The 21,039-nt window shown below is 40.0% G+C and overlaps 1 protein-coding gene across 1 annotated transcript in view; it reads right to left on the minus strand.

Annotated features, from left to right (window-relative positions):
- The window catches only part of tgfbr1b (transforming growth factor, beta receptor 1 b), a 65,055-nt gene that overhangs the window by 25,798 nt on the left and 18,218 nt on the right, over positions 1–21,039 (minus strand). Inside the window, exons 2-3 of the mRNA XM_038723189.1 lie at positions 7,167–7,418; positions 632–901 (exon numbers count right to left, since the gene is read on the minus strand). Of these exons, the coding sequence (XP_038579117.1) occupies positions 632–901; positions 7,167–7,418 (522 nt within the window). The remainder of the gene's footprint in view (positions 1–631; positions 902–7,166; positions 7,419–21,039) is intronic.

A 21,039-nucleotide genomic window follows, 5' to 3' on the forward strand; every position in this document is an offset into this window, starting at 1 on the left:
CTGTTCTGGTACAACCCCCAAATAAGATTTTGAACGTGAAAATTAGCATAATACCACCTCTTTAAATAGAGCTTATTCCACAACTCACAAAGACTTTTTTATTTCCTGGCCTAGCACAGTCACTTCCTGGATTCCAGCCAGTGACTGTGCATGGCCACAAAATAGTCCAGCACACGATCGCCCGTAACTACAAACAGTGTACTTTTTACACTCACTTTTTGTATGGATTAAACAAACTAGATAGAATGTGTTAATAAGTGAGCTTTAGAGGTACTGGTGGTATAGTTCCCCCTGCTTACTGTCTTTAATGCTAAGCTAATGTAACCAGCTGCTGGGGGGCACTCTGATAGCAGCCCTGCTACAGACCGTTTTTTCCATTGTTAAGAAGCAATCGGTTGGTAAAAGACATGGTACTGATATGAAAATGAGAGATTCTAAGCATGACTTACTAAAATATATCACGATAACATTTTTGACATATTGCCCAGCTCTACTCCACCCCCAACAACAGTAGTTAGATGTTACAGTTCCTGCAGAACACATATGGGCTAACTGCAGGCAGTTCAAAATAAATCTGAGCTGAGAAACAGACTGTCCAGGAAAACCAGGACCTTGGGGTGCAGCATTGTACCTGATCCAGAGCCCGAGGTGGTCATGTCATAGATGAGGTCCTTCAGAGTTGTTCCAACAGTGATGAAGGGGTGGTCCATGGAAGGGTCCTCTTCGTTGGGCACCCGATGGTGGTGGTGATGATGGGCCCCAGCACCTCCGGCCCCCAGACCCCTGTGGCTGTGGCAAACATAGAACGCCAAGACCAGCAGCAGGCAAAGCACACACACCGGGCCAGCAATCACTGCTGCGAGGGCCACGGGGCCCAGAGGTGGAGTCTTTACTGTGGGGACTGCAGCACGGAAAGGAGACAGACACAGTAGATTACAACATATGACAGACCACAGATCAAAAGGTATGACCTGAGAGTATAGTGGGTTATATCTGGCTTTAAGATCAACACACAGGCAAAATTGATCAACATGTGAGAGATCAAATGAGACCGTAAACTGCTCGAAGGGTGGCATGGCTGGCAAGTGGCAGGGCTAGAGTGCTAGCCATGAGCCAGGAAGCCAACGGGCCAAACGGTGCGGGGGCACATTCCATCTGCTCGGTGATGGGAGATTTGGCCTGTAGCACTCACTCTCTCACACACACACTCCCTGAAACTTGCTTTAAACTTTAGAATTTTTCTGTAGCATTAAATATTCATAAATAACTAAGGAAGTACAGAGAAAATATCCTTGCTATTATTCTGATTAGCAGGTGGGACCTTGCATGGCAGCCTCTGCCATCAGTGTGTGAATTGGTTAATATGACATGTAAAGCGCTGTGAGTGGCTGGAAGACTAGAAATACAAGTACAGGCCATTTAACATTATTATTTATGAGTCATAAACCCGGCTCGTCAGGACTGCATGGGTGTGGTTTGATCAGATTTGACTGACAGTGGTGACACAAGCAAACAACCAGTCACCTGTCTTCAGACTTTACTGTCATTCAGAGGTTCCTGAATCTTACCCACTTTAACCCAGCATGAAAGCCCAGAGGGAAACACAAATACAGAAATAACCAAAACTGCTCTAAATAAAGCCTATTTTTGAGGAAACTGAATTAAACACTTTTTAAAGTCCTGCAAATAACCTGTCAAGGCTTCTTCCTCTTTTGTCTAACAGGGCAAGGTGAATGAGATTTGAAAAGTATTACTTAGAAATGATCTGACACAAATAATGGTCTCATTCACTGTATTGTGTTGTTTAAAAGCACCACTAATGCTCTCTTTCTGCTCTTTCCCAACTCCACTGTATTACACACACACTTTCCCAACGCTTGTATGCGACCGCTTCCAGTTATTGAAAACATGGTGATTCTTAGGAAAGATTCTCAGTACTGCTGAGGGTGAGAACCATACCAGACGTGACACAACAACAAACTGCTGTAAATATCGTTACTTAGTACAGCATTAATTTCGTGCATTATTACTCCTGCATGTAACGGAGTGAACGCTGCGAGTGTACGTCAGTTATATTGGGTTGGAGATAAGAGGCAACATTTGCAGTAAAATATAAACTGCTGTTGTATGTGATAATACTGGGTAAAAGATAATTTGAACTGGCTTTTTGGGTGGTTTTATCTCCCCAAACAACCCATGGCTGTGAAGTCTTCATGCTCAGTTCCACTGTACATCTTACATCTGTACATTTTAGGATGACTTTTACAGTAAGATATATGCACTTCTCAATATGAACTGACAGCAATGTCATATTAAAATGTTCCAATGCAACTACAGTGCCTTTCATGCGTATTTGTTTCCTTTTTGGCCTTTGACTTTTGACTGAACTGAGGCATCGATCAAATGGCAGCAGGCAGCTTTCTTTCCATTATTGTCGTTGCCTTCAGTTTTTTGTGCACATATATTAACTTTGGTCAGATCTCAGTATAAATCAGGCTATAGTTATTTTCTGTGAGTTGAGGGAAATGCAGTGGTACACTTGCAGCTGTATTGGGAATGCGGCGGTATCTTGAGTACACAACTTTCTTTGCTTAACCAGACACAGCTGTGAAACAGAGACCAGACCGACAAATCCGCCAGGAGAGGCATGCATGCACTCTGGTAACCCTACATACTTTGCAAATAAACAGACAGCCCAATTCCTCACAGTATTAGTTGTTATTGTTATTTTACTTCTGCCGAACGTGTCGCATGACAAGTAAAACTAAAACCTATACGTCAATTAAAACGTGACCATGTATAAGAGTCTGAAGTCCCGGGAGTTTCTCTTCAACATGCTCCATCTCCCAAGCATTAACCAGTGAATGGTTAATAGTCTCACGGCTACAAAACTGAGCCAACTTGGTTAACTGAACTTCGTTCTCTCTAATGAACAACATTTTAACCACATTTTATCACCTTCGACAAACTTCAAATGCTCAACAACTCATTGACTACTCATTTTAGAGCCTATAGTTTGATCTAGTGGATTACATTACATTGAAAGGTGTCAGACCATCACCTCCTGGAGCATACAGACCATCATGGAGAGAAGAGTACTAGAATATTGTAGTCAAGTAAAAGTATTGTTACTTTAAAGAAATTTTAACAAAAACAAACAAACAAACAAAAAAAAGTACTTGTAACGCAGTAATTGTGTGTTTGCGCTGAAGAAAATCCAGCATTTTGTGCGGCTTGATTACATACAAAGTCGATGCGAATTCGCTCCGGGAGGTGCGGAAGATGCATTATTGCAATCATCACTGGCTCGCACGAGTTAAAATTTTTCAACTTGAGCAAGAAATTCACTTGGCGCTATGTTGCGAATGCCTATAAGCTTTGAGATTGTCTGGACGTCGCCGACGGCTTCAGAGCGTTTTTTGGAGAGAACCAGGCAGAGCGGGGGAGTGACATGCTGCTGGCCGACAGAGAGCTGCTAAACTATGTGGAAGTGTAGAAGAAAGAGCAGCGCTGCAGCTTTTGGACAAATAAACCCCCAGAGTCAGACTGGATTATGCTCTGACAACTACGCCGTTTACCTGCAGGAGGAGCTCAGAGAAAACTGCTTTTATTAAATTAGCTTTTTACTTTAGTTTTTCGGATTACAACGTTGATTTATCTTCACTGGGGCCTCTCAGCAGCCAGCTGTGAATTTCCGGTTCCAATGTTGTTAGCGCCGGTTGGCACCCAGAGATCTGTTGGACTACTACTTCATATTTATATACAAACCGGACAAAACTGGACATTGCTTGGAGAAAAGAAAGCGAGGAAGTTGAACTACCTGGTGAGTTCAGAAAATGTGTGTCTGTAACTTTATTACAGCTATTGTTGTACTTTACTGTGAACAAGTTATCATAGCCCTGATCGATCTGAAATTTATTCAGAAAACAAACCTTTAAAAAGTTGTTGTTCTGCTGACAGACCTGACAAAGCATGAATTCATATGTTTAACAAATCTGCATTATATTTTAGTTATTTCAGCATCAGTTTGATCCGGTTATTGCAATTAAATCACAGTAAAATGTTGGGTTCATACAGCTGTAGAGATGGCAAGTTGTGTTTATTTGCATTATCGCGTTTTGTGTGAACACTTGGAAGTTGTCCAGCGATAAATCCCCCGCGAGGAAATTGTATGTGAACACACCATAACATTTCTAAAGAAAAATGTTATATGATGATAAATGATACTTCTGTTAAATTGAACACCTTTAGACAGAAAACGTTTTGCAGGTTTGAAAAATGCGAGGTGCCTTTTCAGTTGAATTTGTACAGTGCGCTGTGTTGTTTTATATGGCTAGGCAACCGCCGAATCAGCTGTCCTGTCAGTCTAATCAAAGATTATAGTGCCAGCGCTCTGTAATCTTTGGTTTGTTGCGGTCATATATCATATTAGCAGAAACTTGATCACAACTCACAGGTCTGTGTCTTTTGTTGCTAAAAACAGACAAACAGAGGGAGCTTGTTCTGGCATTGATTGAGAGTTAAGAGGTGTACAAACAGGCAGGAGACAGGAAACGGAGATCCGTGTGGGTACATGAGACCCTCAGAAAGAGGAGACACTGCTGGCAGCACCACCAGTTGGTCCAGGAGCCTCGTCTTAATGATGGTCGGTTCAAGGCTTATTTTAGGATGAGTCAGGGACAGTTTGTTGGAGTCTCTGGACAATCCAAGCAACTGTAAACTTCCGTCAGCACAACTGAGTGCCCGCCTCTACATTCATTCGATTGGACAATGCAAAAAAAAAAACGGAACGACGCCAGGCGCTTTTCTGCTCAGAATATTTTTCAACTTTGTGCGCTCTGAGCGCTCCTTTGAACACATGAAGCATAGCAGGTGCCTAAAACAGGAGGCGCCAGGATGCATAAACAGCCTGCAAAATGCTCACTGCCAATAGAAAACAACAGAAAAAAAGGTGCCTCTTACTGCAAAAAACACGTGCTGTCTGAGCAAAGCCTTATGCTGCAAAATAAATTGCACTGAATGTCAGCATGTACAAAGAAATAACATCAGCAACTTGCCCAAATGTCCAGACCCACAAAACAGACGCGCTTTGCAACCTGTGCCTACAAATGATTATCAATCATAAATATAATACCGCCTTCCTCTGGCTAGCCAATGCAGTTGTATCTGAGGCTATCAACTGTACACTGAGTTACAACAACAAATTTGTAGTAGGGCTGAAACGATCCATCGATCAAAACGATTACTAAAATGCATCAACGAAAATTCTTTGCATTGAGGCTTCGTTTAATCCATATAACACTATAACACAGTTTCGCACGGACATTTATTACTGTCGCACTTTGCGCTTACCCTGTGTGAACATGGCGTGACTGTAGTGGAGGAAGAGAGAGAAAATAGCGAGGGACGAAGAAGAAAGAGTATGGCCGCCGCTGCCAAGCAGAAGTACTTCTTAAAACAATGCATCGATGAAATAATCTGTGGAAACTACAGAGTACTAAAATCATCGTTAGCTGCAGCCCTAGTTTGATGTTTTACCAATACGTCCTCATACTTAAATGACAAAATAGGTTGATTGTCAATTGTCCCTAAACAACATACTGTTTTTCCAAAACGATATGTATGAGCATTGGCAAGTACGAGTCCAGCGACAGGTGAACTGGACCTGAAGTACATTACATAAGTCAATAGGTTAAGCATAAAGTTAAAATAAGTAAATTACATTTGTCAGGTGATGTAGGTCACCTATGAAACATTTAAAACTTCAACACATCAACTTCGACTCGGCACTCAAACCTCTGTCTCCTGAGTGAAAGTCCTGAGTTTACTTGACTCACTTGACTGAACGCAGAAATTGCACCCCCCTTCACCTGCCTCTTGGCCGGTGAATGTACACAGTCAACATACTTCTGTTACTGAGTGTCACCTCTCTGGAGCTCCTCTCTCCTGCAGCTGAAGACACACCTTTACACAAAATATCCCTTCACCTTCCACAAATACAGACACTGTACTTTACTAGATGATAACCATACCACACTGAAACAAAGTATAATTAAAGCTGCAAGCAGCGTTGGGCGGGCCCTCGCACTTGTAGCGCGTCCGGGTGTGAGCCGGCCGAGTTGCATATTCTGGAGCTCTGCCGGTGCGGCTGTGAATTTGCTACGCGGTTCCGACGCCGCATGAAGTTGCTATATGTCACTTCCTGTGTCCCCTATATGGAGCTACATAGCACTTGCCGCTATGAATATAAATCGGTATTGGCGTGTAGATGTCTGCGGGGTGGGAGAGTTATCAAGCACGTAAAGTTTGGTTCAGATGTGAGCATGTACACTGAAGTTACAACAATTTCCTGTGTCGTGGCGAAGAGTTGATCTTTGACGCCACGCCACGGACACGCCCATTGACGAAAAACTCACAGATAGCACAAATTTTCATCTTCAATGCCTTTAGAAGGCACAGCAGAAATTTGAAGTTGGTCGGACTAAATACCTAGGAGGAGTTTGTTAAAGTACAGAGTGTGTAAATCATCCAAAAATGGCCGTAAAATTCAAAATGGCCGACTTCGTGTTGACTTTAGGCTATGGGTTCTTGAGGCTTTTTTGTGCGTCTTGATATGATACATGTCCCCAGATAATTTCGTGCATGTAGGTTGAACGTGAACGAGGGGCTAATTTTTTCCAATTTTCTAGGTGGCGCTAGCGAGTCATTTTGCCACGCCCATGCGCGAAACCCATAAAATACGAAATTTTTCACCACTTCTGACATGTTTGCAAATTTTGGTGAGTTTTAGAGTATGTTTAGGTCGCCAAAATGGAGCTTACTTTGGAGAAAAGAAAAAAAATTTATATATATATATATATAATCTTTTCAAATTCAATAGGGACCTCGCACGGTCGTGCTCGGGTCCTAAATATTTATAAACAGTGCTAGTAACATAATATAAGAGGACCCACACCCAATGATCATCACTTAATCCAATAGAGGGGAAGAACTTGTCAGTGCAGGTTGCACTGCAACTCATGCTCTAGTTTGTGTCTGTAGTTTATACTTTTCTTTCTCCTAATGCCTCTTGTGAGAGCCTTGTATTGTCAGAATGGTCCTGAAAGGCTTGGATTGTGCACCAAAGTCATAAACAAGTATATTAACTAGAGTGTGTGTGTTTTTACCAGGGAAGTTTTCCGGTTTGGGCTCTTTGTTGCAGTAGTCTGAGGTACAGCACATTGGGTAAATGCCTGTGTCATGTTTGACAGACGGGGCACAGATGAAGGGCCGGTCTCGCGGGATTAGTTCAGTTTCGTGTACACACTGGCGCTGCTCGGTGATAAACCGGATTCCTGACTTGCGGATGGCGACGAAACAGACGCCATCAGTCGTGCAGCTGGAGTTGGCACTGCAACGGTCACAGTAACACTGCAGGGCTGGAGGAAGAGAAAAGAAAGTTAAAATGTGACCATATAGAATTAAGGCTGAAATTGTTTTTATTCAAATGTCAAAAGTAGATATGAATAGAATCCAACAAAAGGTTTAAACATTTTCTGCACTTTTGTCCCATTTTAGAGAACAAGATGTCTGACATTTTGCCTTGACAGAAAACCTATAAAGCTGAAAGTACTTGAGATGATTCAACACTACTTTTCAATAATCTCTACTGTACATCTCATGGAGTTTGCACGCCAAGTTAACATTTTTTTAATCCATTGTGTGGGAAAATGAAATCTTTCGAACATTTCTTAATAAAAATAACCAAATGAATATGCACTTCTTGTTTCACTTTCCTATGCTGAGATAAACAAGTTAATTTTTTTCACTGTACTGAGCTCTGTTTTTCACTGATTGAGAGGTTTAAGAAACCCTCTGTACAGCGCTTCCTCCCTGATGTGTGCGTGTTTGGGAAGGAACTCTCACTGAGGGAATGTGACACATTACATCACTCCAGTCAAGCACACATAACGCACACGGACACAGTTGTAGTACAGCTGGACAGCACATGGCTGGCATCAGAAAGATTTTTTTTTGTTTACCGTCGTGCAAACTCCTTATACAGCTGGACATGTAAGTCAGGCCCTTTAGTCCTTTTTTCCAGAAAATGCTGTGATGTTGCAACAGTCTGATCTTACTTGGAATAATTCCTTTTTTAATATTGACTTGCTATTAACAACAGACAGCCAAAGTCCTATCCAATTTCTAGGCTAGACTTTGTTATGAAATGTGCGTGTATTCACAGTGTTCTTCAAAATAACTACCTTTAGTCATTTAAGTGCTTCACTATGTTCTGTCAGTAAAATACTTTCTCTTTGGTAACATCCGGGGGCAGCTGTAGAAAACAAACACTGACAACTCCGTCTCCTCTGTAATGTCGGACGTATAAGCATAATAAATAATGGGACTGACATTTCAAGAAGTGATTCTAGATTTTTCTTATTGTCAACAAATCCCAGGTGTACAAACAGTGAATGTCGTGTGTGTGTGTGTGTGTGTGTGTGTGTGATAACCTGATGTCTCTCCTTCCTCTGAGCCGTAGAGCTCCACTGTTGTCCAGAAACTGTTAAACCCATCAGTGGGCCCCACTGCTGACCTGGGTCACATGTTCCTTCATCACCATGAACACACGCACTGTAGTTTATTCTGACTCAGTCCCTCATACACCGTCCTGCTGCCCCTGATACTCACTACAGCACCACATGTGGATTCATCCACTGCTGAAAATAGTCCCCAACAGATGCATTTCCTCCTGTTTGAGTAACGCTTCATAAAAAATACAGTGAGCCGATAGAAAATGAAACTATGTGTTTGTGAGAAAACAAACCACATAGTTGGTTTTCACGGGGAGGGGATCTGTTGATAGACAGTTTTTGAAAATCCCAGCCTTCTCATTTATGCTTTCTAGTTCTTAGTTAGCGGACGCAGTACTAAAGAGTTGAAACCTGAGCATGCATATCGTAACAATGTTTGGTAACTCTACCCACCATTACTCAGTTTAAAGTACCCTCATCTTTACAGACGACATACTGACACAGGTGAAGTGGAATCATACGGCTCATGCTGGAAGAAGAAGCTTATGTTACAGTTTTATTCACGTTGTTCCAGTACAAACAGAATCCCATCTTCTCATCAGTACATATTACAGATGTTTTAAATCAAATAAAAGAGAGCTTTGTCATATCAAGTAAGTTTTTTTTTCTACCAACCAGATAACGACAGTACACCTGATACCTAACATGAGGTAAGCTCTCATCCCAACAGCTCATTTGTAACATTCCTGCTCCCTTATCTGATATTATTTGAGTCCAAATCCAATCTAGTTTCATCATTGATCATGAGTTTTGTTCAACATCAGCTGGTGAACGGCTTTACTTATACTTATATGGTGAGGACTAGCATACAGTTCTAATGTGTTTAACAATTTCATTTTGCTTCATCACAATATGATGCAAAAAAGTTGCCTTAAAGAGGAAACAATTATATTTGAGTCTAAAAAATGCCGCATTGTGCACCAGGCCTCAGGCTGGTCCAATTGTAACACTCTTATCTTCTGCATTGCTAATTAAAGCTAACCACTGCAGCATCTCGCAGTCCTAATGATGCTGCTAACAGTCAGCTAGGAAAAAAACCCAGACACACAATGTTCGGATGCACCTTCGGGGGTTTCGCTGATTTGGGATATTTTAGGGGGTTAGCACATACATTATATAATTTTTCTTCATGTTTCAACTCAATTGAACTCATGGGCATGTGAAGCATCATGGCTGTTTGTCTACATTTCTGAAAAGATGTTGGGACCACAGATCAGGTCATCTTTAATCACCTTTCAACACGGGGAAATAGCAGGTTAGATAGGAGCAGAGCCAGGAATGTGCTTAATATAAGGGTGTCTGCTTAGCAATCCCTGAGGCCTCAGACCATTAGTAGTGCTATGAATAAACCAGGTCACTTTCTCTTGTCTCCACAGTGTCCTTGCCCCCAGCACAGGGCAGGCAGAGAGCCGAGAGTCTGGTATCATTATGCAGCTCAGAAACACATCGTGCATGGCTGGTCAGGGTAAAGCAACACACACACCTTCTGAGACAAGACCTCTGAATAATTAACAGGGCAGACAAATGAGCAGACAGTATCTGACGTTGACACAAACATATGGATGGGATCAAGAGTATGAAAGGTACCCCGGTGGAAGTAAATGCCAGTAAAACTGTCCATTGCATTACTGGGAAGAAATAAAACAACATCAGACTGCTAGTGTAATAGTATCCAAGTTTTGATGCAAGAGCCGGCTCTCCATTGTGGAATTCATGGTATTGTCTGGAGGTGAATTCCAGACAGACAAAGTGAAAACAATTACAGCCACTGTGTGTGTGTGTGTGTGTGTGTGTCTGTGTGTGTCTCTGTGTCTGTGTCTGTGTGGTATTAAGGAAGGAGGAACAATGTATCAAGCAGTGGACGGCAGGAAACTGCTATATAAAAGCCAGCTGATACTCATGTCTGCTGACTCAACCTCAGATAAGTCTGTCCCACTAACAAACAGCACTGTCTCATCGAGGTATGTCTCAGATGTCTAGACTAGAAAACCGCTCAAAGGTTCTACATGTGGTAGTGTATTAAAAGCCCCTGCTACTGGGAAGTGGTGGTTCAATGTCCTGCAAAATTCCTTATGGCACTTTCATTCCTGTATGTTACGATGTTAAGAATTAATGTTTTAATTTGTTACTGGGTGTTCAGACAGGGCCTGTGTGGTTTAATTAGAAATGTACTTTATTGTACTTTTTAATTGTCACATGTAGCCAAATTCATTCTCTGCATTTAACACATCAAGGGTGCTGTGCAGCGCCCGGAGAAGAAGAATTTTACAACTCTACAGAGTTATCATTGTGACAATCTTTGTGTCCTCCGTCTCACTGAGGGCCAGGTAAACAGGAGAAGTGCCCCATTCAAGGTGCAAAGCAATCTCGTCTGAATGTGCACCTTGCTCCTGAATGTGGCATTTCTGGAAAAGTTCATCCTTTTTGTGCTGGACGATTCAGCGTTTTATTCTTTGCAGGAGGCCCCTGTGTCAACATCCTTGCTGTGTTAACAAAGTGTTTTCATTGAAATGAATGAGTACTACTGCTGGTTTCACACTGTGTTTGACAGCAGAAACAAAGGCCCCCTCCACTATCATCATACCAGACAGAGTCTACAGCCATGCTAGCAGCACTGAGGCTGTACGTAGGCACAGCTGTGGATGGAATGGCTGATGGGAAGGTCATTACTTTTGCAGTTATTTGATCATAAACCAAAGTATGAGCAAACAATGCCCTTTTCTTTTGACCTGATGGTGGCGGTGGAGGGACAGTCAGGGGATCACCACAGTGACTACGTCTCATCCTCAGATTAACATGTACACATGAATGTGTCATGGCAATTCATCAAATAGTTGGTGAGACATTTTTCTCCAGCCCATAAACGCCGACCTCATGGTGCCACTAGATGAAAAGTGGTCACTTTAGCAGCTTGAAGCCACTAATGTTAAGTGTTCCATGTCTGAAATGGCTCATCATCTTTTCCTCTTAAGCAGTGCATCAGAAGTCCTGTGTGGATCTCTGTGACTAACACACACACACACACAACTGATTAGGGCTCTTCTAGCAGATCACAAATCAGTCAGTGTGTAGAAGAGAGAACGCCAACAAGACTGATCGCTCTCTAAATGCAGACAGCGGCTGTTTGTTTTTGAGTAACACAGATGAGTCAGCAGCAGACGCAGAGGAAAACAAAACAAAAACATACACAGTCACTTCTGCCATTGAACCACGTTTTCCTCCACAAACTTTTCTTCATCATAAAGTTAAAACAAGTGAAGCTGGCTTGGTCCGAGCAGGGGAAATGTATTAAAAGCAGTCACCTGCAGAGATTCAAATGCCCAGCTGCAGTCACAGAACTACACCAGCAACAACTGAACAACACACAACAGCTAATAATGCACCCTCAACCTACATTTGATTAAGACTGCACTCTTCCTCTCAGAGGCACAAGCAGCATCACCAGAGACAGTTAAAGAGAAAACAAGCACTGATAATCAGTGTTCAGGATAAACACACCAGTTACACGTCTATTATATGTTAAAGACACAAACTGCTGTAATATTGTTATTTCTGCATATGTTTAGTAGTTAGTCAGCTTTAGCTTAGAAAAGCCGTGTTTAGCAGAGGTGGATATACACATGGGTGCGCTTCATTTTCAGCGACATGTTTCTAGTGGTTCCTGGATATGAGCATAGTTTCAGACATTGGATATCTTTGAGATGTCCATCTCTGAATGGAATTCCATTTGTTGTGCGCAAAAAAACCAAAAACAAAATCAGATGCTCAACAGTCTTCATGGAGAATATTTCTTCATAATCCACAGCTTTCTATGGAAAGTTGCATGTGAGGATTTTGCTGCATTTGTTTTATATCATTATAAATTCAATAACTATTAGCTGACAGGTTGATTGATAATTAATTGTTACATTCCACAATATAATTTAAGATTAGGCCAAATACATTTGTATTAAGTGCTTGTGAGTTATTTGTCTGATTTTTTTTTTTTAACAGCCCGATCACAAACAAGACTTGACTCACCTACTTTGTATCAGGGTGGAGGCAGAAATATTACTCCACCTGGACAAATAAAACCAAAACTTTTTACATGGATATGTACCACAACAGGGAGGTGAAATGATTTTAAAAGCAGTGATATTTTCAGTGTGAACGGAACAGTGGGAGCAGCTCTCACTACAGGACACCAGTGACAGTCAAACAAAATTATCACTGATCAAATTACTACTGGTTAACATTATACATGCTTTCATAAGTCACACTGTATCAAATGAGGATCATCTGGGACTTTCAGAAATCCCAGAGAAAACCACATCAAGTGGAAGAACGTCAGTATTGAGGACAGTGTGCTTCTAATTAAGTCTAAAAGATTTGACACTTGTTGAAGTAGTGTGGCGCTGTTGTAATAAGGACAGTTCCACTGTTAAAATGAGCACTGGGACACACACACACACACACACACACATATGATAGAGGAAGTATGAGTGGGCAGACACTCAAGCCTGGCCTTGTCTGACAGAATGTGGTCAACTAATCTGAGGCGCTGCTTAGAGTGACGCCAGGCAGACAGCCAGACTAAACACACACAACATGCACCAATAGCCTGTCTTGCTGCTCCCAAGGCTGCTCTGGCCTACTTTAATATGAAGAGTGTGTGTGTTTCTCTGGGGGGTGGAGGTGTTAGGACAGAGTAGAGCTGTAGTTAGTTTCTGACTATCAACAGTGAGGTGTGAGAGCTTGTCAGTACGTGAGTGAGTGAGTGAGTGAGTGAGTGAGTGAGTGAGTGAGTGAGAGACAATAGTGTGGTATCTATGCAAGCATGGAATCTGAGCTGTTGTCTCGTCATTAGCCTGTGATTCACCAGTCCAGCTCCCCTCCTCCACCTGTCTCATGCCAAGCATCTAGAAACCTGGTCACACATTTAACTTTAGTGGTTGATAAGAGTCTACAGTATGGCCTACTGCAATTTTCAAATCGCAGGAGGTGCAATATTTGTAAAAGGTGTGTTAAAACACCATTTTAAATTAAACACTGTCCGGCTGCAGGGATGTCCTGGCCTACACATCATATTCTATAGACTTAAGAAAACATCTTTGTTTGGTGCAGTTCCCTGCAGAAATTACACCATAATAATTTTAATATGTTGATCAGCAAAAATTAGAATAATGATATAAAAGTGACAATTTATTCCAATGTCACAAATCATATCACAATATCAGTCAAAATAATCACACTTTGATATTCTTTTCAACATCATTCAGCCCTTGTGCTAACAAAGACAACAAAGATGAAGTCTTCATTCAGATGTCTTTTAATGGACTTTCCTACCGATACCACAGTGGACACACACAAGCTGTACAATTTATTTGTAGTTGAGAAAGTATCAAATTGTTTGGTGTTTCTAAACTTGTGTACACTCCAGCATCACATTCTCCAGCCGTATATATATATATATATATATATATATATATATATATATATATATATATATATATATATATATATATATATATATATATATATATACACACATATATATATATACACACATATATATATATATATATACACACATATATATATATATACACACATATATATATATACACACATATATATATATATACACACACATATATATATATATATATATACACACATATATATACACACATATACACATATATATATATATATATATACACACATATATATACACACATATACACATATATATATATATATATATATATACACACATATACACATATATATACATACATACAAAACATTACTACTTTGTCACATGGTTGTGACAAAGGACGACGTCTGCAGGCAGGTTGAATGGGCTGTCACAGTCTTTAACATTCAGCCAGCTACAGAAACAAGTCTTCATCATCCAGAGAGCCAACAGGCCTCCTCTTTAGATGCTTCAGATCAATGATGTCACTAACTTGTCGATAATGAAATTTGTTGGCAAATAATTTGGTCGATTTTTGTTGACTACATCGATTCATTGCACCAAATTAACTTTGAATGTCAAGCATCTTAAGCCTGTGGTGAATTTTGTATTAGCTTTATGAACAATGTGATAGGAATTATCTCTACCAAGCAACATGTTTAGTCCACTGAATAATGTGTGTTGTCTGGCTTCTATCTCCTCTACCATCGCTGTCCTCTTCCAAAAAGTTTGCTTTTCCCCTTTGGTCCATGCATATTCCTGCCTAAATCCTCATTTGTGCTAGCATTATACAGTGAGGAAAATAAAAAAATAAAAGTATTTGAACACCCTGCCATTTTGCAAGTTCTCCCACTTAGAAATCATGGAGGGGTCTGAAATTGTCATCGTAGGTGCATGTCCACTGTGAGAGACATAATCTAAAAAAAAAAATCCAGAAATCACAATGTATGATTTTAACTATTAACTATTATTAACTATTTATTTGTATGATACAGCTGCAAATAAGTATTTGAACACCTGTCTATCAGCTAGAATTCTGACTCTCAAAGACCTGTTAGTCTGCCTTCAAAATGTCCACCTCCACTCCATTTATTATCCTAAATTAGATGCACCCGTTTGAGGTCGTTAGCTGCATAAAGACACCTGTCCACCCCATACAATCAGTAAGAATCCGACTACTAACATGGCCGAGACCAAAGAGCTGTCCAAAGACACTAGAGACAAATTGTACACCTCCACAAGGCTGGAAAGGGCTACGGGGAAATTGCCAAGCAGCTTGGTGAAAAAAGGTCCACTGTTGGAGCAATCATTAGAAAATGGAAGAAGCTAAACATGACTGTCAATCTCCCTCGGACTGGGGCTCCGTGCAAGATCTCACCTCGTGGGGTCTCAATGATCCTAAGAAAGGTGAGAAATCAGCCCAGAACTACACGGGAGGAGCTGGTCAATGACCTGAAAAGAGCTGGGACCACCGTTTCCAAGGTTACTGTTGGTAATACACTAAGACGTCATGGTTTGAAATCATGCATGGCACGGAAGGTTCCCCTGCTTAAACCAGCACATGTCAAGGCCCGTCTTCAGTTTGCCAATGACCATTTGGATGATCCAGAGGAGTCAATACCAGATTCCAAAATTTCTTAAAACCCGAAAAAGTTCTGAGCTTATTGATACTGCTATCGAGACCAGAGAGTCCTATAATGTAACGTAGGGCTGGGCGATATGGCAAAAAATGTTATCACGATAAAAACATTTCATATCATTCAATATCGATAATTATCAGGATATATGTCAAATCATTATTTCTTTCAAGTTTAAAGGCAGATTTTTGCTCCTGAGTGAAAACTGAAAAACCCAGATGGTTAATTTTGTGGTTAAACTTTTCTTTATGGTCAGAATGTGATAAACACATGATGCCAAACAGTGGATCACTTCACAAGTCTGAGGTAGAACATTCAAAACTATTATCTTTTTCAACAAATATTAATCATATTTGTTATTAATCTTTTTTCAACAAAATATCTTAACAGAAAAATTAAGTGCCATTTGTTTGTGATTCAAATGAATTAAAGCAAATATTTGATGATATATTGAACATTATATTGTTATTCTTGAAAATTATAATGCGATTACCATCATTGTTTTATTGGCCAGCCCTAATGTAACGTTATGTCTCGAGTGTCAAATCTGGTTTCACTTCACACGTGATGGATAAGAAAGCAATGTTTTTTCACGATGGCACCGAGACGCAATATTAAACTGGGCCAGGACTGTTTAACCTAGGTATTTATCCCATTGATGTGATATGTACTATGAGCTCTTACTTGTATTTATTGCTGCTCTTACTAGTATGTATTGTCAGATGTAGTCTGTATTTGATGCTCTGTTGATACTTGTATGTTGTTCCTCAAATGTAAGTCGCTTTGGATAAAAGCGTCTGCCAAATGAGTAAATGTAAGCTGTTGGACCTGTCGGATTTATCACGGCGCTGCCACTGTCTATAACTAGTGAGAAAAATTGTCTAATTTTTAGAAAAATAAAAATGCAATCAGAAAGAAGCAGACTGAAAGGTTTGCATAATGCGTTTGCATCACCTGATGATGCAACGATGCAAAGAGTTTGCGTCGATGCATTTTAGTAATCGATTTAATGGATGAATCGTTTCGGCCCTAGTTTACAATGACAAAACAGAGAAAAGCAGCAAATTCTACACTGAAGAAGCTGGAAGAGAGACTGGAGTGTCTGATTAAAAAGTTCAGTCATATAGTCATATTAGTCAATTGATTTAAAAAAAAAAAAATCAAGTTCTGGAATCAGAACTAATTCTGTGTTTTTATTCATGGAGAAAGTCATAACATCAGAACCTGTTTCTGAACGGTCACTTATTGGTATGTGGACCAGCATTTCTTTGTAGTCTCAAATTTTTCGCTCAACATGCAAATTAACTGCAGCACTATCTGAAGGTTCAGTCTGTGCTGGTCCCTTTTAGCCAGCCAGCACTGCCTCCTGACATTCCCACCACATTGATCCATGAAACACCATTTTACAGCCATGTTATATATTGCACATTGCTCGCTGTGTAGCAGCCAGGCAACCGAGGAACATACAAAGAAGCCTGTCAGCAGTTAGGGGCCGACCACATTTATTCCTCCATCCACGCCTCCCATCTCTTCCTCGCCCACTGCTTACTCCTTACTAACACCCCCCCTCCTGTCTCATCCCTCATCCCATTCTCTTTCTACCTCCTCTCCTCTGGTGGGTGCTCATGGCTACTGGGCAAAGGACATGAATCTGGAGGCTGTGTTCATTCCTATCACCTAGCTTGCCCAATCCTCTTCACCTCAGATCTACTTGAAATGTCAGAGATGCAGAAAATGCTGTACATGTTTTTATCTCCTCTTGTATTGATTACTGAAACAGCCTCTTCTCTTAATCAAAAAACCTTGAAATGACTACAGACTATACAGAACTCCAGATTACATTTTAGACCTTTTAATTCCTTATGAACCTTTTCATAGTTTGAGATCTCCGGGCAGGTCTTCAGAGTCCAGGCTGACAACTAAAGGGGACAGAGCTTTTTCCATTAGGGCTCCCAGGGCTCTGGGACTTAAATTAGGCTATCTGAGGCTGTCTTTTCTAAAAAGCCACTTTTTTTGGAAAGCATATCCTGATTTTATCTGGGTTGCCTGTTTATTGGTTTTCACTTTCTTGTTATTTTTATTTTTGTTTAGTCTTTCACTGGTACTTCATTTCATCTTTCTCTCTGTGAAGCACATTGCACTTTGTTTAGATTTGTATATAAAGTTTGTTATTATTATTATTATCATCCTCCTCCTCCTACTAAATTTACCCTTTGCCTAGAAAAACAAAAAAGCGATCAGAAAGAAGCAGACTGAAAGGTTTGCATAATGCGTTTGTATCACCTGACGATTGAGACAAAGGACAACAATATTAAGGATTAGCACTGTTCCTGTAAAGCTGGGTAGGTCTCTACTCATTAAAAAGCAAAAACAGAAAGTCTATTTAAATGTTACATTCAGTAGTAAGTTAGCTAACTAACATTAGGAACAATCCACAGCCTATATTTTTCTGGATTTGTTTTAGGTTTTGGAAAGGGAATAAATCTTACTTATCCTTTCAACCTCTCTGGGTATCGACTGTTATTATTACTACAAGTGCCCCAGGAACAGTGTTTGACCATATCTTGGAAAAACACTGGCAAAAAAAAAAAGCTAGAAAATTATATTATTACATTATTGCATAATGCGTCAATGGAGCGCAGCCATGAAAGTGTCGGACCTCAGTTAGAGTGAATCCTGTACTGCGCTGTGAATGGCCAGCTGCATATTTGGGGCGTGGCTTAGCGAAGGGTCAATTTTCAAGCTCACTGGCTTATCCTTCATGAAAGACCGTGCTCGTTAGCGAGCTGAGCTGAACGTTTGGCCGTGTTTCAGTTCACTGAGTGGAACTGTTCTGTCAAGATAACACGGGCTAAAAATCGTGTAGTGTGAATTAGACTTTAGTGCACAAGCATGTGGCTTACAGCTGTGGTAGATGTCCACAGGGGTTTTTAAATGTGAAGGGTTGCACTTTAAATGTGTCTGTCTATAGCATAGGTCTGCAGACAGCAATTAGACTTTTGACTCCCCAGAAATTGATTCAGTCAAGAATTAATGTCAGTAAATTTCTTCTGCTACCGATCCAGCACCACAGTGGGTCCAATCTATTGTGTTGCCTGAGATATATTTCAATTAGGATATCACCAAAATCTTCTATCATGGTACACTGTTCTGTAAATTAGAAATGCACTGTTGGAAATTAGGGTTTAAATGGCATCAGTAGTTATATTAAATAATTAATAATAGAATTTAACTTGTGTTAACTTCGCTACTCATAATGAAGAGAAAATTGATAGCCAATGGGGCTGGACGATATGGTCAAAAATTTTAATCACGATAAAAGGTTTCATATCTTTTGATATCGATAATCATCACCATAAGTATCAAATCGTTATTTCTTTCAAGTTTAAAGGCTGATTTTGGCTCCTCAGTGAAAATTGAAGAAACCTGATGGTTAATTGTAGTTTAAAATATTCTTTATGGTCAACACTTGGGGCCAAACAGTGGATCACTTCACAAATCTGAGGTAGAACATTCAAATCAATTATGATAAAGTCTTTGTCAAGAAATATGCACGAGTAAAATGAAGTAAAAGCTTTTTTCCAGTCCTTTTTCCTCAAAGTAAACATCTTCAGAAAAAAAAATTAAGTCTGATTCAAGTGAATAACAAACATTTATTGAATCTTTATTGAATATTTGTTATATTATTGAAAAAAAATTATATCGCGATAATTATTGTTGTTTTATTTTCCAGTCCTAATAGCCAATTACCTAATTTCAGTGAGTGACGCTAGCACAATGAAGGGGGAGCATAAAGTGTGTGTGGTGTGTGATCTGTCGGATAACAATGCCAAATTGAAAGTAGTTAGTTAGCATGCAAAGACTGTCTGTGAGGAGCGTAACATTAATAACATAAATTTAGCAGTGGCTGGGAACTATGGTTACACAATAACCTCATGTTAACCATGAAACAAATAAAACTATAACTAACAGAAGGACACCTCAGTAACATTACATGTACACTGAACAAAAGCTAACAGTCCTGTGCCAAGTAACTCAGTTAGCCAGCGGCTACGACACAAAGCCTGACAGTTAACTTCACATGCTAGGAGGAGCCATAGATAATGCTACTGTACATGGTGCAGGTGTGGAGATACGAGATTAATTGCAGCTTTTAGTGGGGGGTTAAAAAAGAAGAAAAAAAAAAAAGAAATAATCAAATATAACATTAAACTACGCAGAATATAAGAGAAGATCAAACAAGACAAAAACAGTAAAATAAACAGGCACCTCAGATAAAATCTGGATATGCTTTCCGATAAAAGCGCATTTTTAGACGAGATTTAAATAAAGACACTGACAGCCTGATTTCATTTGTTTCAGAGACTCAGGCCATAACAGCAAAAGCTCTGTCCCCCTTTAGTTTCAAGGCTAGACAAAAGACCCCTGCCTAAAGATCTCAAAGGAGTTAAAAGATCAAAAAGCTAATCTGGAGCCATGTCAAAAGTAATCTTATAATCAATCCTAAAACAAACAGGGAGCTTGTGAAAAGAGGCTGAAACTGGTGCGATGGGGTCGTACTGCACAGTCGGTAATGTTTTTAGTTGTGAAAACTGCTTAATGTGGCTGCTCTACACTGTAAAGTGCACGAATGAAACGATGGAACATTTCTTCATGTAAACTGCAAGGGAGAATATGCCACTACTACTAAAAATAATTGTCGCACACATACACTGCAGTGATGTAATCAAACAGCAGTACTTACAATGCACATAGCTTGTGAAAGCCAGCAGAACTATTCAAAAGCTGTTGAAAATGCAGCATTACATTTTAGATCCCTTGGTACAGCGGGTTCCAATTTAAGTGCAACACACAACAAACAGCTACGCTGATGTGCTGTTACATACAGTCAAAAAGATATTATATGGCGATATTGTACCAAAAACATTTACCCACAAACATAGCAGGTAGCATTCCACCATTTAGGCGCCAAATGGAAAATGGCACTTAGCGGGTGTTAATTTCCCCCCCTAACTATAACGCTGAATCAAATAGTGTTATACAGGTGAAACTTGAAAAATTAGCATATCGTGCAAAAGTTCATTTATTTCAGTAATTCTACTTAAAAGGTGAAACTAATATATACACTCATTACATGCAAAGAGAGATATTTCAAGCCTTTATTTGATATAATTTCGATGATTATGGCTTACAGCTTATGAAAACCCCAAATTCAAAATCTCAGAAAATTAGAATATTGTGAAAAGGTTCAGTATTGTAGGCTCAAAGTGTCACACTCTAATCAGCTAATTAATCCAAAACACCTGCAAAGGGTTCCTGAGCCTTTAATTGGTCTCTCAGTCTGGTTCAGTGGAATTCACAATCATGGGGA

The sequence above is a fragment of the Micropterus salmoides genome, unplaced genomic scaffold, assembly GCF_014851395.1.
Source record: "Micropterus salmoides isolate LMB-PRFRI ecotype aquatic unplaced genomic scaffold, ASM1485139v1 Ms_hic_scaffold_1, whole genome shotgun sequence".
Lineage (NCBI taxonomy): Eukaryota > Metazoa > Chordata > Actinopteri > Centrarchiformes > Centrarchidae > Micropterus > Micropterus salmoides.